Consider the following 24,074-nt stretch of genomic DNA (forward strand, 5'->3'; position numbering starts at 1 on the left):
CCACAAACCTACTCTTTCTAGGTAGTACTGAGAATGGTAGATGAGAAAATATTTGATAGAATTAAGATGTAAGCCTTAGATTTTCATGTCCAAAGAAGATCAACAAATCTGGTGAAGGGTTGACGGAACAAGTTGTCATGGTTTTGCTGGGATAGATGTCTAGAATAATTTTTTTTTTCAGATAAACTGTAGTTTTGAGAAGCTGCAGATTCCAATTCTGTGAGAACAAAAGAAAGAAGATATATTGCTTTAATTTAAACCCAGCTCTGGTATGCAAATTTCTGCAGTGACTGATGTTAAAGGCAGTTTTGGACTATGAAGGTGCAGTGAGCTAGGCAGGGCAAAACCCAGGGCAGCTGACCCAAGCTGGCCAACCAAAGTATTCCATACCATAAACATCACACTATAAATCAAGTTTGTGGGGTTGCTCTCTTCTACCATGTCTGCCTTCCTGAGAGCGTCCCATCTGCCTCATTCATTGCCCCATGCCTGAGGCCTAACTCCTGCACTTGCTGCAACCATCATGTTCTCACTGGAGCTGTCGTGCTTGCAAGCATTGTGCACTTGAGTGCTAGAAGTTCACAGCTTGCAACTATTATCTGGAAACAAGTATGACTTTGTATCTTATATTAATTTATTATTCTATTAAATCTGTGTTAATTTCAATCTATGGGTCTTTCTTTTCCCAATTCTACCTCTCTGGTGGGGTTGGGTGATAGAACACTGAGACACAAGCCTCATGAGAAGTGCCTGAGGGAACTGGGGCTATTTAGCCTGAAGAAAAGGATATTCAGGGAAGATCTTATTGCTCTCTACAGCTACCTGAAAGGTTGTAACGAAGCGGGGGGGTCAGTCTCTTATCCCATGTAACAAGTGAGAGAACAAGAGGAAGCAGCCTTAAGTTGTGCCAGGGGAGGTTTAGATTGGATATTAGGAAAACTTTCTTCACTGAAAGGGTTATCAAGCACTGGAGCAGGCTGCCCAGGGAGGTGGTTGGGTCACCATCCCTGAGGATATTTAAAAGATACATAAACCTGGTGCTTAGGGACATAGCTTACTGGTGGACTTGGCAGTGTTAGGTTAACAGTTGGACTCATTCTTATGGGTATTTTCACCCCTAAATGATTCTGTGATTCAACTGAATCTTTATCAGTAGCTTGAGTTCTCTTGGAGCCACCAGAATTCTTACTTCCTAAAACCTCTTGCAGAGAACACTAAGATGTGAAAGAAGAGGCTTGTTTCCAAATGGATACTTCAGAACTGGACACTCAACAATTATTTGCCATTATAAAAGAACAAAATAAAGATCAAATCTGTGTTAAAACTGACCGAGACTCAATATTCTGTTAATGGTTTAATTTAATTAATAAGATTGAAATTGCAGTGAGCAAAACAGCGCTGGGTGCATGGGGAGTCTCCGCTCCGCTCACATGCACACTTCTAAAACTCTAGAATTACCTTATATTGATTACAATTCTATGAATATTAAAAAGGGGTGGGTTTACATATATATATTCAAAGGGATTACATCATGTTATTACAATATTCATGATAGGCAGAGTCTGGGTGGAGTCTAGGCGGAGTCCTCTCTTGGGGAGATATCAGGGGGTCGTTAGGGGGTCTTTGGATGAAGTAAGAAGTCTTCCTCAAACTTGAACCCTTTACCTTTCTTGTTTTCGCCGACTTCATTATCTTGTTACAGAGCAAAATTAGACCCTAGCCATAATTTTTCCCTTATCTGCTGGTTGTGGCATTTTTATGTTGTCTCTCTGCAGATGTTCGCATTCTTTTGGTGCCTAGTTAGCCTTGGCAGTGCCTTGTTTTAAGAACAAGGCCCGACGCTTCAATTATCGCCGAGACAGAAGTTAGTCTCGTTAAGGCCTTGTGTTGCTTACACCGGTTTTCTAGAAAAGTGCATGTCTCAATTGCTTTGTCTAGCCCCATATTCACTTTCTTCTTAGTTTAATTCTGAATTTACTGGTTAGGAATACAAATTCATTAACATCATATATCACATCTGCATGCTCAGAATTATGTTTTATTTGCAGGGGATATGGTGCATATCTTACTATTTAGGAGAATCCCATAACAGTCAAACTCATAAGTCATGGAGAACACCTCCTACCATCAAACTTCATTCCCCTCTGCATTCAGTCTTAAACATATAACATGATTAAAGTCAACACAACCTAAATACACTAATTCACAAAGATTCTAACCAAAGCCACAAAGTATGTTTTGTCTTGCATATCTCTTTAAGACCCAATAACTTGGACTAAAATGGATGCAGATTAACCATGTCACATAGACATGATCTGTCACAAGGCCATGCTAATATAGCTACACTGATGGTGAGCAGACTTAGTGGGATTGTTCTACTGATGTGTTATCATAGTGGATCTGAAATTCCAGTTCAATAACCAAACTCTAAGAACTAGACAGTGGTTGTGGATGCTGTAACTTCTAAAGTTTCACCATTGGAAGAGGAAGAAGTGTAGCACACATGCACAAACTTACTAGGTACCACTAGCTAAACACTGCTTCAGCAATCAAGCTCAAAAGCAGAGTTCAAAATCCTGCCAAGGATCATGGTACTGTGACAAGATGAAGAGCTAAGAAATGAAGCAGCATTAATTATCTGAGTTGCAGCCTAAACGAAGCTTCAATGAAGCTTAAATGTACTTGGCTAAGTTATATTAACTTAGAATGTACAGCTTACAGTGAGATCATAGGCACTCTGAAAAGGTTTTGGTTCAATTTTAATACTTTAATGTAAACCTCGTTAATTAGCAAAAAATGCTCATCACACTGCAAGATGAGAAAAATTGGAGCAACATATTAGTTCCAACCACATGATGCCAGGGTAGACATTTATCTTCCCTAATTATGCTGTGTATTAAAATTTAGTACTTAAGAGTTTAATATTTTTATGATTGAGAAAGGTACCCTGTAGAAAAACATCAGAAAACAAGAGTCCATATCTCCTTTTAAATTTAATTTGTCAGACAGAAGTTATCTATGTAAAGTCAGTGTGAAATGTAATTTTATTTATAGAAAGCCAATCTAAAATATTAACTGGCTGCATAGCACATTCAACATTGCCTATTTTCAGAGGGAAAACAAATACATTTCCAATAAATTTCAGGCAATTTTGATTCAGAAGTGTTCAGATATTGAATACTCCTTTAAAACCAATGAACTGGAAAAAACTTTCCAAATGCTGAATGGTTCTCACCATTTCATTACAACAAATCACAATACTGACAGTTCAACTGAAAAACAAAAAACCAAAACATGCATCTGAAGCATCCAATAAAAACAGGGCACTAAATGGAATAAAAGTGTTCCCCTTACCCATTTTTGGATTTTGAACAGTGATTTCATAAAGATTAACAAGTGTTAGCATGGTGACTTTGTTTCATACTTGTGACAAGAAGGTCCAAGTTGGTGGGGAAAGGAACAAGAAGGAAAAAAAAATTCTCATTTAATTAGATTGCAATAATTTTGAGCCATTTATTTTATTTTGTAAAAAGGCATTATTACAACTAATCACAAACAAAAGAAATCTTGGCAATTTTACAGTTACAGAACTTAAATATTCAAGCGTATGATGAAAAGCGGCAAGTTGGTTGCAGTGTACAATGTAAACAAATAGCTTTGGAACATGAACAAAGTCCTTGAGAATTCTTTACTAAGAAAACAAAAGCAACTCCTCATTACTAAAATATGATCACAGGTCAGTGTTTAAAAATTCATTTACAAACGTCATTTAAACTGTGTTTAGCCTAAAACCAGTTTTATGAATTCCAATTTGAATGGGGCAGCATTGAGGTCCCTGTAAAAGTAAACATTTTAAATTTCTTAGAGGGGAAGAAAAAAAAAAAACGCCACAACATTTGCAGCACAGTGCAGCATAAACTTTAAATATAAAAATATTTTTCTATTGTTGGGATAATAGACCTTGCATTCTGGAAAGTAGTAACAATACTGCTACTGACAGAATATCCAAGTCCTTATCTTTCAAGTCACATAAGGCAACTACTGTGTTAGCTTACTGCATATGGCTAAAAGAAAGTCAAGAAAATGTCAGTCTTCGTTATGTTTTCCGGCTGCTCCATGTGTGTTCAGGTGTACTTTTGTGATCTGATGAGTGTTCAAATGGAGATCTGTGTCCTAAAGGAGATCTTGAACCATAAGGAGACTTTTGATCTAATGGTGACTTTGGGCCACTACCAGAAGCTCTATGGTCCATTTGCCAGTCTGAGTGGTACCTATAATCTCTGGAAGATTTATGATGGCTGTACTCTGAAGTAGAACGATGATCTGAATGTATCCTGTGGTCTGAATGGGAACGGTGATCTGAATAAGGTCGAATGTCTTTCAAACTTCCTTCCAGGTTTGACCTGTGATCTCTGCTCCTATGGTCATCCAACTTTCTATGTTTACTATCACTATAGTATCTGAAAATATTTACTTATATTAGTATTACTGAACACATAGAAAGTTATGTCAATTCAACAGAACTGCATTAGAGGAATTTCTTTGCAATTCTGCATTACTCAAAAATGATACTTGGATGCTTACTACAAGCATACTGCAAAACCAGGAAGGGAATTCTTAACAGATTTTATAATTGCTGAAGCAATTTACCTGCTGTCTTGTTTATAGTGATCCCAGTCTCTGTGGTCTTTTCCATTGCTGAAGGCTGAATAGGACCTTTTCCTAGAGTCACTTTTCTTGTAAGCCTCTCCCTGATGTCTGTTCTTATGATGATCATGGTATTGCAACAAATGTCTATCAGAAGCATAACTGTCCCTGCTACTGTCATCATGGTTTGTGTTCTCTTTCAGTCTTTCAACATCTATTTAATAAAGCAGAGGTTATAAATAAGTCTCATACACTATAAATTTTTTCTTCACCAACTGAAACAGCACTTCTACCTGTTAGATTTAAAGCAATTTAAAAGAGCATTATAATTTGACAGAAACAAGATCTAAATAATTGAAAGGCAAATGCACTAATGTGAGAGAACTGAGAGAAAGCTCAGAAGTAAATAGAAGGCAAGCAAGCTAGAAATGTAGACATGTAGGGCTAAGAAACTAAATTTTTCTACCTTACAGACTGAATGAAGAGGATCAGTGAGGTCCAAATGAGCAGTGAGTGGAGACCAGGTGCCCTTAGTGAAGCAATCTTAGATAGAATGGTAGTAAGTTCCTCTCTAAGGAGAGATAGCCCTAGCATGAACATCAGTTTTAGAGGTACACCTTGTTAATGAAAAGTTTTTAGCGGCATTCCTAAAATATATTACACTAATTTTAAACCCATGATAACATACTCAAAGTTTTACATAACATGATATAAAAACAAGTATTACAAGAAGGTAAGTGTGGGGGCATAGAAAAACAGTAGTATTTTCAAAAATAGAAGATATCCCATGTAACTGATTTCTAACCATGACTTCAGGGAATATCTCTCATGATATGGGGACATTACAACTACTACAAACAGGTATAGAGTCTCCAAGAAGTTCATAAGTGTTGAGTTGGTCCCTCCCTTTTTATTTACTTCAAAAGAATGACCAAATGGCTTGCTACTAAAATCAGTAAGTATCAAACTTAGTCCATGCTCAGTTGAATTTCATCAGCAAACTAGTGAAGTTAAGTCAGCCTATCCATGTGATATGCAGCAGTATGGGAGTTCTAGGAGACAATTTTAAGCTTATTTCATTTTACATACTGTAAGCTATAATACCCAGCAAAATAATATAGAATCATAAAATGGTTTAGGTTGGAAGGGACCTTAAAGATCATCTAGTTCCAACTCCCTCTGCCATAGGCAGGGACACCTCCCACTAGATCAGGTTGCTCAAAGCCCCATCTAACCTGGCCTTAAACACTTCCAGGGATGAGGCATCCTCAACCTCTCTGGGCAACCTGTTCCAGTGTCTCACCACCCTCACACTAAAGAATTTCTTCCTAATATCTAACCTAAATCTACATTCTTTCATCTTAAAACTGTTACCCCTTGTCCTATTACTACATGTCCCTGTAAAAAGTCCCTCCCCAGCCTTCTTGTAGGCCCCCTATGCTCAAGATTTCTTACCTGGATCTTGTAGGCCCCCTATTTACTCAAGATTTCTTACCTGGATTTCTAATTAAATACGTATTCACATTCTTGCCAATATTCTGGTCACTGTGTTGCTAAAAGAGACAAGTACAAAAACTGTCATTGATAAATCCCAAAGTTGTGTCTGAATCCTTTAGAAAATCACACAATGTTAGGAGATGGAAGAGATCTCTGGAGATCATCTAGTCCAATCCCCCCTGCCAGTGCAGGTTCATCTAGAGCAGGTTGCACAAGATGACATTCAGGTGGGCTTTGAATGTCTCCAGAGACAGATATTCCACCACCTCACTAGGCAGCCTGTCTCAGTGCTTTGGCCCCCTCAAAGTAAAGAAGTTCCTACTCATGGAGCTTCCTATGTTCAAGTTAGTGCCCATTACCTCTTGTTCTGTCACTGGACGCAACTGAAATATCCTAAGAAAACAGACTAGTTTACTGTGAAGAGCAAAATATATTTAAAAATTATTGAATCATAGAATCATAGAATTGGCTGGGTTGGAAGGGACCTCAGAGATCATCAAGTCCAACCCTTGATCCACTACTGCTGCAGTTACTAGACCATGGCACTAAGTGCCACATCCAGTCTCTTTTTAAGTATCTCCAGGGACAGAGAATCCACTACTTCCCGAGGCAGTCCATTCCAATGCTTGATCACCCTCTCAGTAAAGAAATTCTTTCTAATGTCCAACCTAAACCTCCCCTGGCACAACTTAAGACCATGCCCTCTTGTCCTGCTGAGGGTTGCCTGGGAAAAGAGACCAACCCCCACCTGGCTACAACCTCCTTTCAGGTAGTTGTAGACAGCGATGAGGTCTCCCCTGAGCCTCCTCTTCTCCAGGCTGAACAGCCCCAGCTCCCTCAGCCTCTCCTCATAGGGTCTGTGCTCGAGTCCCTTCACCAGCCTGGTTGCCCTCCTTTGGACCTGTTCCAGGACCTCGATATCCTTCCTGAACTGGGGGGCCCAGAACTGGACACAGGACTCAAGCTGTGGCCTCCCCAGGGCTGAGTATAGGGGCAGAATCACTTCCTTGGACCTGCTGGCGACGCTGTTCCGGATACAGGCCAGGATGTCATTGGCTTTCTTGGCCAACTGGCCACACTGCTGCCTCCTCTTCAGCTTCCTGGCAATCCAGACTCCCAGGTCCCTTTCTGTCTGGCTGCTCTCCAGCCACTCTGTCCCCAGCCTGTAGCGCTGCATGGGGTTGTTGTGGCCAAAGTGCAGGACCCGGCACTTGGCCGTGTTAAACCTCATCCCATTGGAATCATCCCAACTCTCCAGTCTGTCCAGGTCCCTCTGCAGAGCCCTCCTGCCTTCCAGTTGATCGACACTTCCCCCCAGCTTAGTGTCGTCTGCGAATTTGCTGATGATGGACTCAATCCCCTCGTCTAGATCATCAATGAAGATATTGAACAGAACCGGGCCCAACGCTGATCCCTGGGGGACACCACTAGTGACCGGCCACCAACTGGATGCAGCCCCGTTCAGCACCACTCTCTGGGCCCGGCCCTCCAGCCAGTTCCTAACCCAGCGCAGAGTGCCCCTGTCCAAGCTGTGGGCTGACAGCTTTTTCAGGAGAATGCTGTGGGAGACGGTGTCAAAGGCCTTGCTGAAGTCCAGGTAGACCACATCCATAGCCTTCCCCTAAATGTACTCATCAATTGATACTTAATAAAACAGCTACAGAACTTAAAATATAAAAATTTACATTCTAAAAGTCTGAAAGTATTACCTGAGATTCTTGTCGTTTTTTGATTGCATGTTTATATAGCTTGTGCAGCTTTCTGGCATCAAATTCTGTAAACTTAGAGACAAAAATCCACAAGTTTCTGAGGAAAAAGAAAGAAAGCTTATAAATGATCCATATATTAGTTTTTATTGTCTCATACATCAGAACATGGACTTAAATGAAATTATTTTAACAGTACTTCAGTACCTGAAATCATTGTAAAGTATGTTACACAGAATATTACCTAGATGCACAGCAAACATGACTTAGCTGTATTTCAAACATTTGAGAAATTCCTTTAATAATTTGGCATTTTGCAATATTTATCACAACTGCAGAATGCAAAGTGCACAAAAAGCAGTATTAATGGCAATTCTGTTAATAGAATGATTTGTGCAACTGTAGAGAAATAGTTTTCAATTTGTTGTGCAAGCCTTCTGAAAGACTTTGAAATACATCAGAAAACTTGAGTATGAACTACTCAGTAAAGATTCTTCCAAACTTGAAGTCTCTTGCAGTGTAAGAAATTTGAACTACATGCCTCATTTCGTACAGATATCAGGAACAGGATTTTTCCACAGAATTCTAAAGCCTGGTCAAAACTTTTGAAACCAAAGGAACAATCTGAAAGAGGATGGAAGTAACATAGCAAAAACTTTGTTCCTAATCTATGCTTTGAAAGAAGAAAGGAAAAGAAACTCTTTTGGTGTCAAGAAGTCAAAACCCTAAAGACATTTGCTCCTATGACCGCAGACAGCAGATCTAGTCTGGAATTCCTTTAGGAAAATTTAGAGGTGGACTGCTTATAAGAGTCTACTGTTCTAAATAGCGTTTAGTTGAGAAACATCTCAAGGGTTTAGGCTCAAGAAGCATCTATATAGTTTTGTCCCAGTGGTTTGCAAAAGCAGACACAAGCAGCCAACAGTGTGCCCAATGACATCTGTATAAGAAATACATAATTAATACTGTTAATAAAGTCTTATGTATTTCATTTGTCTAATATTTTAATAATCTATGTATGGTACTGTAGCTTTATTATGAATTAATATTATTGTAGCTCTACTATGAATTTCCACTTAAAGAAATACATTTACCAAGGTGTCTTTAGGACATGGATATTGTTTTTGTATTTCAGTTCACCCTAATATTTTGAAGTAAAGCAAGTACTAACAGCAGAAATATTCTGTTAACAACAGTTTGCAAGGAAATTGAACACTTGACTGAGTGTTGTATATGAAACTGCAAAATAGATTTGCAATCATAAAGCAATAAAGTGCAAGTTATGATAAAACTAACTTAAATTGTATTAAGAAATTAAAGAAATACAAGTTTAAAAAGCAATTTTTTTTTTACTTTTCTATCCCTGAAGTTATCACCTCACAAATGCATAACACTTAAAACTCTTCTTTCATTTTGAAATAATTCTCTGAGCATGTTATGTTTTTTATAAAGTTCTAGCTAACATATGATTTAATTTTATAGTATATATTTAAAAAATAAAGGATTCAGCAACTCAAAATCATTCAAGCTTCAACACAAATTCATAATAGCCTATTTTTAGCATGAATTAAAAAATAACAAAAACTCTGAAGTTGAAAGAAGCCAGATTCTTTAATGGTAAGAACTCTTTTCCACTAAACATTAAATTTACTCAAAATACACTTATTTTCTATGTGCTTTTGGTTTTAAAAAGATGACTCCACCTACCGGACAAAACACATAGCTATGCAAGTATGAAAGTGAAGCCATCAAAAGCCAGAGCCATTTAGTATCATATTTTTTAAGTTCTTATTTAATACAGCAGAAAAATACAAGAAAGGAAGAATAAGAAATAAGATAAATAATTAAAAATTCTTCTGCTTAAGCTATGATGTATATTCCTTTTGCAAAAAAATCATGCAGAATAACTTACTTTCTCCACTGTTTAATTTGTTCAGGATTTGTGTACTCCTTTAGACATTCAGTAATATGGTCCCCAATTTTGATTAGGCACTGTCTAGTATGCTCCAGCTGTTCCCTTTCAGAAAGGCCTTTCTCTGGTCTATCTAGTTGTTTCAATGCTGCTTTAACAGGCCTCATTCTTTCTTTACACTATAAAATGTAAAAAAAGAACACATTAATTCAAAGGAAAATAAAAATATTGTAAAACATGACCTACCCTTTTATTGTGCTATTTATACAGGCAAAGGTGGTACTGTTGTAAACCCAAAAAATAACAAGTCTTTGCTCACAGCTCTTTCAGTTTTAATACAAGGTTTCATATGGAAAAGGTAGTATGTTAAAACCAGTTGAAAATTTACTCCTATATGAAAGCATTAGGTTGTATGTAACTAATATAAAAGGTTTAAGAAAGCACTACTTCAATAGAAAAGATTTTCTGAGGAAAAGGCTTTATAACAACTAGGTTTTACAATCATGGGTTTAATTTTCAGCACAACTATATAGGCCAAGCCTTATTCTACTTTTTAGGACCTTGAAAGCTATACAAATTTGGTGTCAAGATTAAGTATGTGAATGTTTATATTTTAAATAGATACTTTTAGCAACAATAAAGCTTGACATTCAACAGAGGATCAGCATTCCTTCTCTGAGCAGTTTTTCAGCCTGAGTTCTATGCAGATAGTAACAGAATCTGAACTTTCTAGAATAAAGCTCGTTTTGGTGTGCTTAAATTATTAACAGTGATGACAACACAGATGTCCCCATAGATACACTTCATATGTGCATATTTGAATTTTCCCACTAATTCAATGTGCTGATAGCAAAATCAGATAAACCAATAAGCAAGTTTTAAATTAAAGACTCTTGCTTGGAAATACCATTCAGTCACAATGGCAAGGTAGACATATGAAATGCATATGTGTAACTGTCACAAGGTAGACAAGAAGTCAAATGTGTTAGCCTCAACAACCCACAGCAATAATTTCAATTTGAAAGCTTAATCAAGATAATTAGATCACATCTGACCATAGGATAAGGATGAATATTACAGAACAGAGGATCTGGCCAAAAAAAATGTTTTATTTACAAACCCAACCTAGAATTGCTCCCACCAAGTAAGAGAGGCAAGTCTGTATATCCAAAATCAAAAACATGAGGGGTTTTGTAGAACATTATCATAACTGTGTCAATATCTAGGGACAACTCAAAAATCAGTGAATCAGTTCCATTACCAGTTCATGCCATTAAGTAATTAAGCAGCTACATTACACATTGCACTAACTACAGCTTGAAGCAACTTTTAAAAAGACAGTTTACAAAGTACACCACAGTTAAATGTAATAAAAAAGCATAACTGTATATTAGAATCACACACACAAGATATCCTGGAAATTATGGACAAGTCACTTAAAATATTTAGATAAAAACACAAAAGACAAAATCCACATACATAAATTGGTCAGTCCCATACTGTCGTGGTTTGAGCCAGACCAGTAACAAAGGACCGCTCACTCCCCTTCCCCCATTTCAGGATGGCAAGGAGGAAATCCACCTAGAATCTTGTGGGTCAAGACAAGGGCTATAAGGTTTTCACTCACTAATTACAGTCACGGGCAAAACTGTAGTGAAATGAGGCAACCAGGTGCCACTAATCGCCAGGGAGTGGGCATGAGCTTGTGTTAAGCCCACCTGTGCCTAATTAGGGCAGGCCCCCACTGCGCATGAGCAGGACCAGGGGGCCAATAAAAGGTGAGTCCTGAAGCACAGGCTCAGCTCAGTCCTGAAACTCACAATCTTGGCATGCTTGGCTTTAAGTGCTGCTTTCAGCACTGCACTACCTTTATTGCTCCACTAGAGCTCATTGCCAGCAGGGTGAGGCTTGAGTGGCGCAGCCAGCTAAGCACATAACGACACACCTGAGCAATGCTCTGGGGCCGCGGGTTCGAGACTCCTCAAAGCCCACGGCACAGGGGAACAGGGAGTGGGGTTTACAGTCCAGACATCACAGGTTGTTTCCTGCCACTCCTTCCTCTTCAGGGAAAAAAATCTGCACAGTCTTTCCCTACTCCAGCTCGGGGTCCCTCCCACGGGAGAAAGTCCTTCACGAACCCCTCCAACGTGAGTCTCTCCTGCAAGGCAGGAGCAAACTGCTTAAGCACAGGTGGCCCACAGTGCCACAGACTGCAGGTCCACAACATCTGTTCCGTGATCTTCCCTGGGCTGCAGGTCCACAGCTGCTCCAACGGGATTCCTCATGGGCTGCAGGTCCACAACACCTACTCTACCGAGGTCCTTCAGGGTCTGCTCCACTGTGATTCTCCATTAGTTGCAGGGGACAGCCTGCTGTCTCACCATGGGATGTAGAGAAAAATCTCTGGTCAAGTACCTTCTCCCTCTTCTTCCCCACCAACCTTGGTCTCTGCTTCGGCATTGCTGTCCTCTGGCATTGTCCTCTCTTCTTCTGATGTTTTTCTCTCTAACCTTCCCCTCTCCTCTTAATCACCAGGTGTTTCCCCTTCTTGAATATATTAATCAAAGAAGCAAACATCTTTTTGTTCACTGATGGCCTGAGGCAGGACCAGGGATTTTGGAGCTATTCAGAAGCTACTCTGAGTCACCCCTGGGGGAACCCTTCTGGCTACCAGAAACAGCACAGCACCCCATCAACCCAGAACACATACTGATGAGAAAACAAGATAATTTGCCTCTCACAAACAGCACCACAGTAGACCCAGTAAACCTGTCTGGCAATAACGGTCAACAATTGAGATGTGAATGATAGAACTTCCACAGCAGAAAAGTAGCTGCTCAAAGTAACTCTGTCTCCCCTTAGCATCTTTCCAAGGGCCCCCAGCAACCTATCAAACTTTACATTGATTGAGCTTACATTTTCTTTTCTTCCAATATTAATTCTGTTGTGGTCAAAAGTAGTGATATAACTGAAATTCTTTTGTTATCAAAGCTTTTACTCTGATGAGATATTTCTATAGACTTGAAGATTTGTTTCTTCCTCTAACACAGGAAGTCTGTAATACTTCAAGCTCAACTTTGAAATTTTATTTCTCATTAGCTTAAAAAGAATAAAAGGGGTGTTTGATAAGGCTAAGCCAGAGACTACAGCAGCTGCACTAAAATTCATTCATTTCTATAATTTAAGAAGCAGTATCTAACAAATTATTCTTGAGGATGGATATTCAGCGTGTATTGTAAAACCACTCAGTGCGTAGACAACTAGACAAATATTCCTCACTATAAAGCAAAATGCAATCAAATAAAACTGTCGGCCTGAAAACAAAACTGACTTTAATAGAGTGTTGATAACCCTTCACTGATCTAAGATTTTACTGGCAATAGATATCTGTGTTATAATGTCTAATAGGACAATCAAGAACATCAGAAATTAAGTTCATTTATAATATCAAGTGTAAACATTAAGTTTACGGGGACTTACCACACTGAATGTCTTCTGATCCAGTTCTTCAGATTCTTCAGATATAGGAATTGGTTCACTAGTTGCAGTAATATGGACTGGAATATCCAACAAGGAAACTTTTTTATTTTTTTCTTTATTTTCAGATTTGATTTCATTGACCTAAGAACAAAATATGAAAATATATCTGATAAGCAACCCTTATTTTTGGTTTAGAATGAAACTGCAATTAAAGTAATCACTAATAACTGCATTCTCTTCAACATTAACAAGAGAAAAAAGGTAATATCATTGAATGTCAGAACTTATTTTCTCTCTGAAGGAAGGATAAGGAGAATGGACAAGTTTCTTGCACTCTAATTTCCATTAAGCTATGTATGTTTAAAGAGGTAAATTCCCATTTAATTTGCCTGTCCTTGTAGTTACAAGTGGTAAAATAAAACTTAAAACGATGCAAAATTTTGCAATAAAGAATCAAAAGTTCCTTTTCAACTAAAAATTGTTCAAAAAAACCCTGGTAGCCATTTCTAGTTCTATATAAGAAAAATATATCTAGTTACCTTTTCTTCCTTTACTTCTTTTTCTTTCAGTGTGGATTCTTTTACTTTGTTTTCTCTCTTTTCTTTAATACTTTTAAATTCCCTTTTATCCCTTTTCAAATCTCCCTTATTTTCTTTTGTCTCTTTTTTTTCTTCAGGTCCCTTGTTTACACCAATATCTGGCTCAAGCTTTTCTTCATTTTCTTTTTCTGTTTTCATTTTTTTATGTGGATGTTTCACTGAAACAATCTTGTCCTGCAATACAACATGCATATATCACATGAAACTGAGTTCCTAACTATACAAGCTTCACAAAATTCAGATGAGAATAGGTAAGCTTAGAAATTGTGGGCTGAATGATGAGTGGACAGTTAGGTGGATTGAGAAATGGATAAATGGCGGAGCTCATAGGGTTGTGATCAGTGGTGCAAAGTCTAGTTGGAGACCTGAGGAATAACCCCATGTACCGATACAGGTAACAGGCTGACCTGCTGGAAAGCAGTCCAGCAGACTGTAACAAAGATGACTGGGGTACTGGATCACCTCTCATATGAGGAAATCCTGAGATATCTGGGTCTGTTTAGGTTGGAGAAGAGAAGACTGAGAGGGTATCTTATCAATGCTTATAAATACCTAAAAGGCAGGTGTCAGGAGGATAGGGCCTGACTCTTTTTCAGTACTGCCCAATATGATATATACACAATATATATTGTATATATTGATATATACACAATGAGAGGATATATGTCCAAATGACAGGAGAAGGGGCAATGGGCACAAGCTGGAACATGGAAGTACCATCTGAACATGAGGAAAACCAACTTTACTGTGAGGGTAACAAAGCACTGGAACAGGCTGCCCAGAGAGGTTGTGGAGACTCCTTCTCTAGAGACATTCAGAACTTGTCTGGACACAATCTAGCTGTTGAAGGGACTCGAGCACAGACCCTATGAGGAGAGGCTGAGGGAGCTGGGGCTGTTCAGCCTGAAGAAGAGGCGGCTCAGGGGAGACCTCATCGCTCTCTACAACTACCTGAAAGGAGGTTGTAGCCAGGTGGGCGTTGGTCTCTTTTCCCAGGCAACCCTCAGCAGGACAAGAGGACATGGTCTTAAGTTGTGCCAGGGGAAGTTTAGGTTAGATATTAGAAAGAATTTCTTTACGGAGAGGGTGATCAGGCATTGGAATGGGCTGCCCAGTGAAGTAGTGGATTCTCCGTCCTTGGAGATATTTAAAAAGAGACTGGATGTGGCGCTTAGTGCCATAGTCTAGCAACCGCAACGGTGGTTCAAGGGTTGGACTTGATGATCTCTGAGGTCCCTTCCAACCCAGCCAATTCTATGATTCTATGAATCCTGTGCAACCTGCTGTAGGCAATCCTGCTTTAGCAGGGGAGCTGGATTAGATGATCTTCAGATGTGTCCCTTCCAACCCCTATGATTATGTGTATATATCAACTAAATATGTCATTCTGAACTATGTTTTCCTAAAATATTACTGACTTTATTTTCACCAAATCAATATATGATTTTAAACATTTATGTTCTAATACATAAGGTGGCTAACTTTTCCAATATGGATGAAGATTATCTTGAGTTGGAACCAGAACAAAATTTAAGAAACTGGGAAGAAATTATTCCAGAAGTCCATCGGCGACGAATAGAAGAGGAAGAAAGACAAAAAGAGCTTGAAGAAATATATATGCTCCCAAGGATGAGAAACTGTGCAAAACAGGTATCTCTGCGTTTTGATCAACTAACTTTTATTTAATTTTTGTTTTTGTTGTTTGATTGTGGTTTTTTGCTGATGCTTTGGCTTGTACTTTTGGGTTGGGTGGTTTTCATAAATGGTGCCCCCCATTTTTGACAGGCTAGATAAAACATTAGTAGTATAATGTCTTAGTGACATAGCTTTTAATTTCTTAATCTGAAATTCCAGATCAGTTTTAATGGAAATGAAGAGAAACACAGTAGAAGCAGAAGATATTCTGGATCTGATAGTGACTCCATCTTGGAAAGAAAACTACCAAAAAAACGCGGAAGACCACGAACTATTCCTCGAGAAAATATTAAAGGATTTAGCGATCCAGAGATCAGGCGGTAAGATGTGGGGGGAGCTGCAATGTTTAAAGGGACACAACATAATTTTTTCTTTTTTCTTCTTAGAGATTGAAAATATGGAAAACAGTCTACTTTTCCTGAATTGAGTTGAAAATCTTTATTCTAGGCATTTAAGGCTTTACTCTATATCATTTGGGGTGCTGACATAAGGAACTGTTATGTCAAGAATTTGAATCTATTTTGTTCTCTGGTGTTTTACAAGTGATTTCAAAAAACAGGTTTCTAAAGTGGGTAAGCTTTTTTTTTAACACCACAAATGAAATATTCTATTTCTCATAATTTAGTTTACACAGTTTAAACAAGGAACTCCTGGAAAAACTCAGATGGAAGAGGGAAATTTAAAATATGTGGAAAAATGGTTTGGTTAATTGGGAGGATTATAGAAATATGGCAAGAGTATGTAGAGATTTGACAAGAAAGGCCAAAGATCTCTTGGACTTAGTCTGGGTAGGGAGATGAAAGAAAACAGGATGAGTTTCTTCAAATACATCAATGAGAAAAAGAAGAGTAGGGGAAAAATGGGTCCACTGGTAAATGAAGTGGGAGATATGGTAACAGAAGATGCAGATATGGCAGAGTTGCTGAATGCCTTCTTTGCCTCAGTCTTTACTCCAAAGACCAGCCCTCAGGAATCCCAGTCACTAGAAGTAAGGGCGCATAACTAGAGGGAGGAAGACTCTCCACTGGTCAGTGAGGATTGGGTTAGAGATTGCTTGGATAAACTGAAAACACACAAATCCATGGGCCCCAGTGGGGTGCATCCCCGTGTGCTGAGAGGGCTGGCTGATGTTGCTGAGCCGCTCTCCATCATTTTTGCAAAATCTTAGAGAACAGGAGAGGTGCTTGAGGACTAGAAGAAAGCAAATGTCACTCCAGTCTTCAAAAAGGGCAAGAAGGAAGACCCAGGAAACTAGAGGCCAGTCAGCCTCACCTCCATCCCTGGAAAGGTGATGGAGCAGCTCATTCTAGAGGCCATCTCTAACCACTTGGAAGAAAAGAAGGTTATCAGGAGTAGCCAACATGGATTTACTAAGGGAAAATCGTGCTTGACTAACCTGATATCCTTCTACAAAGGCATGACCAAATGGGTAGATGAAAGGAGAGCAGTGGATACCTTGACTTCAGTAAAGCTTTTGACACAGTCTCCCATAACATTCTCGTAACAAAACTCAAGAAATGTGGGACAGATGATTTGACTGTGAGGTGGATTGATAAGTGGCTCAACAACAGAGTTCAGAGGGTTGTGATCAGCAGCACAGAGTCAAGTTGGAGGCCTGTGGCCAGTGGTGTTCCCCAGGAATCAGTACTGGGTCCAGTTTTGTTCAATATATTCATCAATGACCTGGATGAGGGGATAGAGTGTACCCTCAGCAAGTTCTCTGATGATATAAAGCTGGGAGGGGTGGCTGATACACCAGAAGGCTGTACTGCTATCCAACAAGATCTGGACAGGCTGGAGAGCTGGGCAAAAGTCAACGTCATGAAGTTCAATAAGGACAAGTGTAGAGTCCTGCACCTGGGGACAAATAACACCAACCACCAGTACACATTAGGGGACATCCTGCTGGAAAGCAGCTCCATGGAGAATGACCTTTGAGTCCTAGTGAACAGTAAATTCTCCATGGGTCAAAAATGTGCTCTTGTGGCCAAGAGGGCCAATGGTATCCTAGGGTCCATCAGGAAAAGTGTGTCCAGCAGATCTAGCGAGGGTCTCCTCCTCCTCCTCCTCTACTCTTCCCTGGTGAGACCACACCTGGAATACTGTATCCAGTTCTGGGCTCCCCAGTTCAAGAGAGACAGGGATCTACTGGAGAGAGTCCAACAGAGAGCTATGAGGATGATTAAGGGACCTGAGCATCTCTCCTATGAAGAAAGATTGAGAGAACTGGTGCTGTTCAGCCTTGAGAAAAGAAGGCTGAGAGGGGATCTTCCAAATGTCTATCAATATCTGAGGGGTGGGTGTCAAGAGGAAGGGGCCAATCTCTTTTCAGTGGTGCCCAATAATAGGATGGGGAATAAGGGGTTTCAAGTAGAACATAGGAAGTTCCACCTCAACATGAGGAGAAACTTCTTTACTGTGAGGGAGACAGAGCACTGGAACAGTCTGCCCAGAGAGGTTTCTCCTTCTCTGGAGACTTTTAAAACCTGCCTGGATGTGTTCCTGTGTGGACTGCCCTAGGTTATCCTGCTTTGGCAGGGGGGTTGGACTAGATGATCTCTAGAGGTCTCTTCCAACCCCTAACATTCTATGATTCCATGTGATTATGTTGATCCAATATTAACTGCCACAGAAGGAGGATGCCATTCAAGTGCTTTATGTCAAACAGAAAATCAAAGAGAAAACATTAATAGAAAAAAGTGAATAGCCATCTTTACCACATGAGTGATGTTTACCTCATTTCCCTCAACTTCTTCATCAGATTTTTCTGAGGGTGGTGATGAGGAGTCACTTTTTATTTGTTCTTTAATTTTTGCAGCCTTTGTTACTCTAGTCTTCTTAGTTCTTGTTTTCCTCCTCTTTGAATTTCCCTAAATGCAAATTATCTTTAGCATGTCCACTGACAAGTGTCTTTGCAGCACAGTTGCAGAAAAAGATATGGTTTTTATGTTAAAGAAAGAATTTTATTTATTGCCACTAATGACCACCACTTTTCTCAGTCCTGGAGAGCAAGCATAGTACAACCGTAGAGAATATATACAAAGAAGAGAGAATAAAACAAACTATCAATTAATTCCTTAGTCTCATATAATATGAATAGCAATATGGAGAAAAATTGCACTAAGCAGATTTGAAGAATAAAACAAGCATATTAAGTCATCTCACTACCAAATATCAATCTTTACTTACTGCACCAGTAAGCCTTTGTGCTTCTTTTCTTGCAAGGTCTTTATTCAGTAATTTAATGAGGTAATCTGCACGGGTCTGTAATTGCTTGGCCTGGGGTTTCTTATCTGGATCATCAGGTAAAATCTGGGAAAAGGAATGGTAGAATCAGCTATGAGTACACATTATCGAATTAGAAAGCTGCTGGTCTGCAGCACTGGGAATAGAAATATCAGAATTTTTAAAAAAGAGTAAAACACCAATCCACTCCAACTATACCTGACCAATATGCCAGCATGCTTCAAGGAACAAAAAATTTCTTAAACATTTTATGTAGTGGAACAAAGCAATCAGACGCCTCTGATTACCGGGAAGTGGGTGTGAGCCGGTATCAAATCCACCTGTGCCCAATTAGGGCAGGCCCCCTATTGAGCATGTGCAAGACCAGGGGGCCAATAAAAGGTGAAACTCACAGCCACAGACTAGCTCACTCCCAAGCACTGTATTACCTTTATTGCGCCACTAGTGCTCATCCCCTCCAAGGTGAGGCTCTCTGTGGAGTCTCGAACCCGGGGCTTTCGGCATTGCAGTACTGGGTCTTAACCAGCTGCACCACGAGAGCCTCACCACAAGAGTTTCACCTTGTGAAAAACGGGGGAAGGAACGTAGTATCCATTTTCTTGTATATTTGTATCTATTTAGTAATTTTTCCTATTTATCATTACTGTTTCATTAAAGTTGTGTAGTTTAGTTTCCAACCCATAAGTCTCTCTCCCTTATTCTCTCTCCTTTCTTTATCAGGGAGGAGAGGGGAATTAGTAGAGAGCGTCTGTCACTCGGTTTAATTGCCGGGCCAGTGTTAAACCGTGACAAAGAGAAAGAATTCAAGTGACAGAGACCCAAATACATGGTAATACAGAAACATAAGTCTCCAAGAAGTATACTTCAATACTTCAAGAATACACAAAATCTTTAAAACTATTTACCAGAAAGGTACAACTGACCTAACTTTGTTCAATTTCAGTTATCATAAAATAAGCTCTTTCAGTAACTATTAGCTTTATTACCTGAACAAAAAAGTCCTTGATGAAATTTTGTAGATGACATACCTTCTGTGTCAAACTGAGATCCGGATCCATTTTTATCATTTCCCAGCTGCCATAGCCATATTCATAGATACCTATTAATAGATTGGAATCATCTTCTTTACCCCAATCTATATCAAAATGAGCTGCCTTGGTGTGGCATGGGATGACATATCTAGTAGAAATAAATTGAAAACATAAAAAAGTGATCTTCTCAAACTTAGCAGTGGAGAGAGGACACATCACTAAGTCCCTGATATATTTAGGTAAGTAATCCAGATGTCTATCAGGTTTTCTTACAATTTCTAGAAAATATTTACTGAAATCAGTACACCAAAACACGTTTTAAAGCAGATCAAGATTAAGATATAAAGAACAACACACATCTATCTGTGGCTATGGATTGAGTCAGAACTAGCTAACCATGAAGATAAAATATTACTTGGGTATAACTGCTAATTGAATAAGGAAATAGTCCGATACACAAGATGTCAAGCTTGCAAGTTAACTACCAACAGTTACCATCTGCTCCACTTTAACAAATTTTCTCTCAGGCAAAGGTGACACAAAGCAGCTCCTCAACAAGCTTAATTTCTAGTCTGGAATAATCAAGAGTAACTGAACCAAGTTCTCCAATGAATAGTGTTCAGAAGCCAATACAAATATTGGGTTCTAAAGAGAGAGAAGAAAGAATAAAGAAAGGATGTGGACCGTCCATTTTTGCTGCCAGTTCTTAAGAGAGAATGGAGAGACACTGGTGTCCCAGTGTCCTTAAGAGTCTGTATTGCTTAAATATACGCACAAAAGCCTTGAACACCTTTCTAAATTATGGCTTTATTTAGGAAAAAAAACCCCACCTTTTTCTTTCTTCTGGATCTGAAGGAATGGATTTATGCAATGGTGCCAACTCTTCTTCATGAGCGATGACTAACTTTGCATTCACCTGCACTCCTGATATTCGGAATGTTGGGCCTTTAACTTTCCCAAGTTTCCCTCCTTAAAATAAAGGACAAAATTATTAAAACATTTAGCCTTTATGTGTATCTTAGACAAACACAAAGAAAAAAAGAAAGTGCAATGCTTTAGCAGTAGACATTCAATTATAGCAAATTACTTTCTTGATCAAATGCTTTAATTAAAGCTCAGAATCTCAAGGTCTTCCAGATAATAATAGAAGATTCATTTTAAATTTCAAAGTAAATCAAGAACATGCTGCATTCTACTGTGACAACTCACTCAGTAAAAGGGGGGGAAGCAAACCCAAGAAGTCTTCTTACTAGAATATTTTTTTCTAAAATCCCCTAGTATGTTAATTTTTTTAACATCTTCCCCTAACACAACTATTTTGTTATAATCAGTGGAAGAATTACTCAGACCTCTCAACACATTTTATTTCTCCCCCCCACCCTAAAACACACTTTACCTGCTCTTTCTTGTCCAAAGGAATTCTCCTTTAAAGCTTTAATGCATCCATTATGTACAAGTTCTCCCAGACGTCTAAGGTCTGTCTCAGATTTATCAACTAGCTCAGCATCTCTAGCTATAGCATCTAACCTGTAAAAAAACAAATGCTTTTACAGCTCTGAAACTGTAGTATTATGAATGATTCCTTCATATTTGGAAACTAGAGAAGTGATCAAAGTTATCATTCACCCACACTTGCTATACTGTGTACAATTTTGATCCATGCAGTTAAAAGCAACTACAGAAAAGAACACAAAAATTATAAGTGTTTCACATAGAGGACAATACAACAGGAACTATAAAGGACCCTAACTGTACAGTTTTATGTTACTACATATTCTTCCAAATAAAAAAGGAACTACTATACATAATAATATCATAGACACTTATAAATATTAAGGAAAATGAAATTCTCAAAATGCAAATACAGAAAGCTTAAAATAAGAACCAACAAAGAGAAAAAAAGCTGGCAATTAGCCTGTTGAAAGCCTATGGCTTTATAAACTCTATCAAACACTAATGCAAATTAAGCAAGACAGTAGGTCTCCTTATAAAAAAAACAAGCAGTCTTGCAAAATTGAAATATTTGTCATACTGGCTGTCTAGGAAAAAAAAAATTAAATTCACATCATAGTGACAAGACAAAATGATTAAGCACACTATTTTCTCTTCAAACTAAGGTTTCTTGGTATATTGTTCTAATTTTAATGAAAACAAGTGTCCTGGTTTGAGCCAGGAAAGAACCAATTTTCTTTCTTGTAATTTTACACTCAGCTAAGTCTTGCTAGTCTTAGAAAATAGCAAGTTTCTAAGTCAGCACCTGCTTCTAGGACTAAATGCTTGATGTTTATAGTTACAGCTAGAGACTGGTATGCAGAATCAGCTTGGTTCTGAAAAACATCTTATGCTCTGGAAAGAGACAGGGAGTAAAGGGGTCACACCTGCAACCCTCCTTCAGGGAAGGGATCACACAGGTGATCAAAATTGACAAGAGTATTCCATCCCATAAGCATCATACTTAGTATAAATTTGCAGGATCAAGAGTCTTAAGCTTTCTTTGCCCATGGCTGGTATCCTGAGAGGATTCCATCAGTTTATCTATCTTTGATCACAATCCTTGCCCTCCTGAATATGTATTCCTGTATCACAGTTTTAAACAGTAACTAGGTGACAGATGGTCTCTGTTATTCCCCACTACCCTCCCAGGGGAAGATGAAGGGGACAAGGGAGAGAGACTTTAAGGTTGGAAGAAAAAAAACTAGGGTAGGTTTAATGAGGTAGTAATGACAAATTACAAATGTATATAAGAATATGTAAACACAGAACAGGCCCTTCTTAGTTAGCAATTACTTCCTAACCAGAAAAAACCCCACACTGGTCTGGGCAACAGATAGGAGTGCCCAAGTCCAGAGTCCTAGTGACACTTTGCAGCAGTTTTAAAAAAAAAAAACCAAACTGGTCCTACTTGAAAAGGCAGGAGGGAAGCTGACATCACAAATATTCTTCTCCAGGGACCATCATCAGACCTTAAACCACCTAAGACACCAGTCACAGAAATCACCATAGGGGTTTCATTGGAGCCATTTTATAATGAGCACCATGGGAAGGAATACTGTGATTGGTCCATTTGGGTCACCTGACTCATCCTCTCCTCCTCATAGACTCAGCTGCTTCCCATTATAACTGCCACATAAACAAGTTAGCAGTTGCTGATTGTGTCATAGGGAGGGGTTTTCTAGCCTTGTCTTTTCAAACCAAGCCATCCTTCTTCTAGCTCCTATCTGCTATTTGACTCCAGGAGCCCAGCCTGGGACTTTTCCAGGGTCTGTTCTGCAGCCTTGGTGGTGACTTGAGCATTATTGGGGGGAAGGGTGGAGGAATGTGATATTGCTTTTGTATGTATTTAATAATTTTTCTTTTTGTCCCTACTGTTTCATTAAAGCTGTATAGTTTAGTTTCCAACCCATAAGTTTCTCCTTTATTCTCTTTTTCCTATAGAGAAAGGGAGGGAGGTTAATAGAGTCCATCTGTCACTTGTTTCAATGCCACCCCAATCTTAAACCATGGCAGCAAGGTTCCAATTCACTATAAAAATATAATCAAAGAAGTTTACCTTTCAAGTGGGCCACCAAATTTCTTATAACTCTTGATAAACCTAGTAACAGAAAATAATTTTGCAGTTAAAAAATATGCTTAATTCCACTGATTTTAGAAATCTATTTGTAAAGTCTTAGGATGAGTTTATGTAGACAATGCAAAGAAAATAACTAGAGAGACAAAGACAACTTAGTATATAAAGATAACCCTCATTTAAAGCCAAAGTTCTATTTGACTAAATAAATGATGTAAAGAAGCCAATGTAAGTTACAACTTATTAAATAATTTAGTAGTTAGTTTCACAAGACAAAGGACTCATAAACATTGTGCCTAATTGTGAAAATATGTGCAATTACAGCAAGTAGAGAATTTAGATATTATGTTAGGTTTCTCAATAAAGGAAAGCTAGCTGCAATTTCAAGGAATTAGGAAAACATAATATGAAAAATAAAGGAATTCAAGCACAAAAATACCCCTGATGAAAGCAGGAAAAACAATCTTAGATTATATGTAAAAGAAACAAGGCTCTTTAAGCTTATTTATATATTAAAAATATTTTATAAGCTTTACAATATTTTAGAGTGATGTATAAACGTGGAATTGAAAATACAAAATATGTCTCTTGAATCACTTTTTTTTTTTTCTTCTCTCTTCCTGCTTGCAATTAACATATGTTTACCTCAATGTATGCCTGACAGACACCTAAAAGATAAGATTGCTTATCAGG

General features: G+C 38.6%; 1 protein-coding gene across 1 annotated transcript in view; it reads right to left on the bottom strand.

The window, feature by feature from the left end:
• Positions 1 to 2,976: 2,976 nt before the first annotated feature.
• The window catches only part of LOC103539154 (chromodomain-helicase-DNA-binding protein 1), a 94,981-nt gene continuing 73,883 nt past the window's right edge, over positions 2,977 to 24,074 (bottom strand). The window contains exons 25-37 of the mRNA XM_030468381.1: positions 23,364 to 23,405; positions 21,210 to 21,340; positions 20,644 to 20,782; positions 19,811 to 19,961; positions 18,726 to 18,848; positions 18,272 to 18,406; positions 13,782 to 14,015; positions 13,243 to 13,383; positions 9,763 to 9,941; positions 7,854 to 7,950; positions 6,143 to 6,200; positions 4,651 to 4,861; positions 2,977 to 4,460 (exon numbers count right to left, since the gene is read on the bottom strand). Of these exons, the coding sequence (XP_030324241.1) occupies positions 4,097 to 4,460; positions 4,651 to 4,861; positions 6,143 to 6,200; positions 7,854 to 7,950; positions 9,763 to 9,941; positions 13,243 to 13,383; positions 13,782 to 14,015; positions 18,272 to 18,406; positions 18,726 to 18,848; positions 19,811 to 19,961; positions 20,644 to 20,782; positions 21,210 to 21,340; positions 23,364 to 23,405 (2,005 nt within the window). The 3' untranslated portion in view covers positions 2,977 to 4,096. The remainder of the gene's footprint in view (positions 4,461 to 4,650; positions 4,862 to 6,142; positions 6,201 to 7,853; positions 7,951 to 9,762; positions 9,942 to 13,242; positions 13,384 to 13,781; positions 14,016 to 18,271; positions 18,407 to 18,725; positions 18,849 to 19,810; positions 19,962 to 20,643; positions 20,783 to 21,209; positions 21,341 to 23,363; positions 23,406 to 24,074) is intronic.

This window comes from Calypte anna, chromosome W (assembly GCF_003957555.1).
Source record: "Calypte anna isolate BGI_N300 chromosome W, bCalAnn1_v1.p, whole genome shotgun sequence".
Classification (NCBI taxonomy): Eukaryota; Metazoa; Chordata; class Aves; order Apodiformes; family Trochilidae; genus Calypte; species Calypte anna.